The sequence below is a fragment of the Brassica oleracea genome, chromosome C4 (genome assembly GCF_000695525.1).
Source record: "Brassica oleracea var. oleracea cultivar TO1000 chromosome C4, BOL, whole genome shotgun sequence".
In the NCBI taxonomy this organism is placed as follows: Eukaryota; Viridiplantae; Streptophyta; class Magnoliopsida; order Brassicales; family Brassicaceae; genus Brassica; species Brassica oleracea.
Genome location: NC_027751.1, coordinates 24,002,325 through 24,007,696, shown reverse-complemented (window position 1 = coordinate 24,007,696; position 5,372 = coordinate 24,002,325). Strand labels below are relative to the sequence as shown.

Sequence of the window (5,372 nt, the reverse complement as noted above, 5' to 3'; positions counted from 1 at the left end):
GGGAGAATGCGAATCCGCTCTCCAAGAGCTAAAATCGTATCTCACCACTCCTCCTCTCCTGTTCAAGCCACTACTCGGTGAAGTCCTGCCGCTATATCTTGCGGTCTCCGAACACGCCGTGAACGCCGTCTTAGTTCGCTAGGAGGGAAACAAGCAGCTACCAATCTATTACGTAAGCAAGGCTCTCCTAGATGTGGAGACCCGCTATAGCCACCTAGAAAAGCTGGCCTAAGCCTTGATAGTCGCCGCTCCCAAGCTCCGACCCTACTTCCAGGCTCATCCAATCATGGTTGTTACCTCCTTCCCTGTAAAGTTGGTCCTCCACAAACCAGTAGTCTCCGGACGCCTAGCCAAATGGGCCGTGGAACTAGCGGAGTACGACGTAATATTTTGACCCGCCACGGCTATAAAGTCGCAGGTCCTAGCAGACTTCGTGGCTGAGTTCTCCCCTGCCTTGCTCCCATCTCTGGAGCAGGAGGTACGCCTCCGAGGCGAAATTAATGAAGAGGGAGAATGGATCCTACAGGTTGATGGATCCAGCAACGTCAGAGGAGCTGGAGTAGGGATAGTGCTTACCTCGGAAATAAGGAACACAACCTCAGGGGTCGTGAGATGCAACTTCAAAGCAACCAACAACGAAAGCGAGTATGAGACCTTAATCACAGGCCTAACCCTCGCCCATCAAATGGGGGCAGAGAACATCCAGGTTTTCGGCGACTCCCAGCTGATAATCAACCAGGTACAGGAGGAGTACCAAGCAAAAGACGACAGCATGATCCAGTATCTGGCGGTCGCTCAGCGACTAATCAAGAAGTTCAAGAGCTGCAAGCTCACTCAAATCCCCCGGGAACAGAATTCAAAAGTCGACGCCCTGGCTAATCTATGGTCCGCCCTTGAAACAAATAGCCAGATGAATATCCCCTTACTTGTGCTTCAATGGCCAGCTAACCTGGAGGAACCCCCGTCAGAGGAGGTCTCTACCGTCGAAGAAGGTGAAACCTGGATGACCCTCTTAATCCGGTACCTGGAGGCCGACATCCTCCCAGAAGACCGTAGTGAGGCCAGAAAGACCAAGAAGCAAGCCGCGAGGTATTGTATCTCCTAGGAGAAGTTGTACCGGAGATCTTTCTCTGGCCCATACCTGAGTGTTGGACCCAATTTCGGTCAGTACATTAATGGGCAAAGATATGGGCCGTAAGGAACTGAAGCCCATAGCAAACATATCGAGCTCGCAGATGAAGACTCCGAGGTCCCGGAGATCACGGAGTAGTCCCGGAGATCGCGGAGCAGTTACGGAGAGAACGAAGTCAACTTACTATAAAGAAAGGAGAGGAGACACGAAGAGGCACATGTTGAAAACCGTAGAGAGAGCTACACACTTACATCGACCTTGTTCACATCCCAATCTTAGATTCTTTCTTTACGGATCTCATTTGTATCACTCGATCTAGTTCAACTCATTGTATTCGATCTTATTCATCAATAAAGTCCATTTTTACCTACTGGAAACTGTTTAACTGTTTAACATCGTTGTATTTTAAAGATATCGTTGCCTACATCATTTGTCTTCCCTAGATCAAACTCCGATCACTATCAAATACTTAGTGTAGATTTTAGGTTCTAAATTTTGGCGCCGACTATGGGGAAGATAAACGAAAAAAATCTTTGCTAAGAAACCGATCTAAGTTTCCTAAGCGCGTTTATGGTACCCAACCAAACCGTCGGAACCACACCCTCAAGAGTCAACGACATCGATCCTATCGGATCCGACTCGGGGATTGAAGCGACACCAACTGGGTTAACGGGAGCCAATGACGCAACCGGAACAACCCAGACGCAACGAATCCCTCCAATTTTAACGAAAAAAATCTTTGCTAAGAAACCGATCTAAGTTTCCTAAGCGCGTTTATGGTACCCAACCAAACCGTCGGAACCACACCCTCAAGAGTCAATGATATCGATCCTATCGGATCCGACTCGGGGACCGAAGCGACACCAACTTGGTTAACGGGAGCCAATGACGCAACCGGAACAACCCAGACGCAACGAATCCCTCCAATTTTGACTTCAAGTCAAGATCGATCTCTCCCGATCAATCAGACGTCGATCCCAGAACGAGTCGGAAATGACCGAACTTCAAGGAATGCTCTCGTCTCTAATCGACAAATTTCGTAACCAAAGGATCGCCAATCAAACCATCGCTAATCGACTAGACCAGGCTGAGAGGGAACTCGCAGAGCGTCAAGCTGCAAACGTTCGAGAAAGAAATCAAACGCCCCTCGATCCGTTACGAGGGACGTCGAACCCCCAAAACGCCGGTCTGTTCGGTACCCCGGAGATCCCAAGCGCTCGATCCGGGCGCTACACGGGAGAAAACTCACAATGACCCCCGCCGCAGGGCATGATCCACCGAAGCTTAAGCTATAGCAGATTGAACGAAATCGACACTGGGCTGCAACGTCCACGAAGTACTTCGATCCATTTCCAGAACGGATCAACGGAAAGGCAGGGGGAACCGAGATAACGGATCCCGCCGCCGAACCATTCGATCCCCGAGAATCGAACTCCATCCGCCACGAGGACCTTCCACCAAGCGAGATTCGATAACTCAACAATATAAGCTTGGAGGCACGATCTTCGCGGTCCCGTCAATATCGATCCCCAATGGGAAGACCTAGGGATCCCGAGTGAAACCGGAGCATTCCAGAATTTTATCGAGAGGAACGATGCCGAGCTCAAGAAGATACATGCGATCGTACATATGGCAACAAGCTCTGCCCCAGATATCGACATGGTCATCGAAGAAGCCAAAAGGACTCTATTTACAAACAGAATCGCCAGCGTAAGGCTGCATCACATTGGGAAATTAAAATTCCCCGAATATGTAGGAAACACATACCCAAAGGCCCACGTACGAGCCTGATGTCTAGAAATATCGAGAGCACACCTCACCGATGACGAAAAAGAGGCCGTTTACTGCCGCTTCTTCGCCAAGAACCTCACGGGGGCCGCCCTCGAATGGTTCGCTGGACTAGAAGAAAACTCGATTGACAATTTCATTCAGTTGGTATCTACTTTCCTCAAACAGTATCCAGTCTTCATAGAGACAAGAGTTACCGAGGCAGATCTTTGGAATCTCAAGCAAGTACCTTCCGAGCCGTTGAGAGCGTACATAAACAAGTTCCGAGAAATCAAGGCCAAGATTTCGCATCCGAACGAGGTCGTCGCCCTAGCAGCATTGAAGAATGGCGTATGGTTCTCGGCCAAATTCAGGGAAGAACTAGCAGTACGAGCACCTATCTCGTTGGATCACACCCTACACCGAGCCTCTAACTTCGCCACCCACGAAGAGGAGGTCGCAGCCTTAAAAGAATAGTATAGCGCGAACAAGAATAATGCGACTAAAAAGTCTACTGCTTCTAAGGAGCCAGCGATCAAAGGACAACATTCCTACGCAATAAACAACTCACCACAAAAATCTTCGACATACGACTTCAGCAAATATTGTGTCTTCCATGACCGCAAAGGCCATTCAACCTAAGAATGTCGGGCCGCGCTTCGCAGTCAGAATGAAAATAAGAAAACCACTGAAGAATCCGAAGAGGAAGAGGAAGAGCCAGTGACTCCAAAATCCAACCGAAAGGCCAAAGTCTCGACAAACAAAAGAGGCAGGGAGACCGAGCAGGAATCACCGAGCTCTCCACTCCCAGCTCCGAAGAAAAGAGTCAATATGATTTCGTGGGGGCCAAACAATAACGCAACCGACGAAATCAAGAGCCTGACCGAAGGGAAAATACGCTTCGAGATCACAGTAGCGATCCACACATTGGAAAACCCCGATGAAGCTACTCTTCCTCCCAGTATCACTCAGTACAATCCAAACATAAAGTCTCCTTGCGGAAAAATCTCCAACTTCAAGCGAAAGAACAAAATGACCAAAATTCGCGAGCTACTGGAAAAACCGACTGCCCTACAAATTCATAAAAAAGACAGAATGCAGACCCTTAATCGCAATCTGTCTGGGGGACATAGGCACTACCGACCAGCACTAACCAAGAAATGGAATTTTCCGGCCCACGGCAAAGGCAAAAAACGAATCGACTTCATTTACGGAGGTTCCAAGTTCTGCAATTCGGTCAACTCGATCAAAGCATACCAACGGAGAGCTGAAAACAACGTAGGAGTGAGATAGCCCCTATCAGGCCCCGACTACGAAATCACCTTCGACGAAAATGAGACCGCAGACCGCAGACCCTCGTAATACGACTCGACGTCGGCGGTTGCGAACTATCTCGAGTAATGATCGACACCAGAAGCTCGGCCGATGCCCTCTTCTACGACGCGTTCAAAAGAATGGGATTCACCAAAGCACTCCTAAAGCAAGAGCGAACTCCCCTCATTGGGTTCGCAGGAGAAACCACCTACTCCCTCGGATCGATCGAGCTCCCGGTAACCGCTGGGGAAGTCAGGAAAATCGTAGAATTCGTCTTGATAGACCGTCCAGCCCCGTTCAACGCAATCCTTGGGAGGCCTTGGCTATATAGCATGAGGGCAGTTCCCTCAATATATCACCAATGCCAGAAATTTCCAACCCCGAAAGGAGTCGAGACTATCAGAGGAAGCCAAAAGAGCTCCAGGATATGCTACCTAGCAAGCTTCAAGGACATCGAGCAACACTCCTAAATCAAGCAGCCAAAACCAACAACAGACGTACCCATGTACACGAACCATCGAACAACAAACCCAGTCCATGGGGAAATAATCGAACTACGTTATGACTTGATCCCTCAATGAGGGTACGTAGACAACTCACGACACGAGTCCAGTCACCCTCCAACTTCAAAGCTCGAAGTAAGCATAACACAACACCCGAGGGACAATGGCACGACAATATTAAGCTGCTTTCCTTTTTAAATATGTAACAAACCAGAATCCGACACCTTAATAAATACAGTTCTTAGACATTGCAGTTAGAGCATATCGGATCTCCTATCGTAAAACTACGACGGTCGACCAAAAACCAGTACCCTGATTGTAAGACCCGATCCTGGATTCCCCAATCCAACCAGACCGCGGCCTCACCAAACAATGCAACCAGTTTCATTTACATATTCAAGTTCCCGTGTTAAATAATTCTAAGTCTTTTTCAGAGTTTTGAGGTTCCAACATTCTACTAAGGCAAATAGATATTTCATAGATAATAACCAAGGTTCATACATCATTCATCATCCTAATAAATAGATCACACACTAGAATCGCATAAGTTCACAAGTTGCACAATAGGCTACAATAATTATACAATTTTCCGAATCAACCCAATCACCACACATCTTCCCATGGCCGCGGTCCTCATGGTGCTTTTCCCTTACCAC

The 5,372-nt window shown here is 48.3% G+C and overlaps 1 protein-coding gene across 1 annotated transcript in view; it reads left to right on the top strand.

Moving 5' to 3' along the window:
- The window catches only part of LOC106338440, a 1,447-nt gene extending 342 nt beyond the window's left edge, over positions 1-1,105 (top strand). Inside the window, exons 2-3 of the mRNA XM_013777415.1 lie at positions 476-739; positions 854-1,105. Coding sequence (XP_013632869.1) covers positions 476-739; positions 854-1,105 — 516 coding nt within the window. The remainder of the gene's footprint in view (positions 1-475; positions 740-853) is intronic.
- Positions 1,106-5,372: the final 4,267 nt, after the last annotated feature.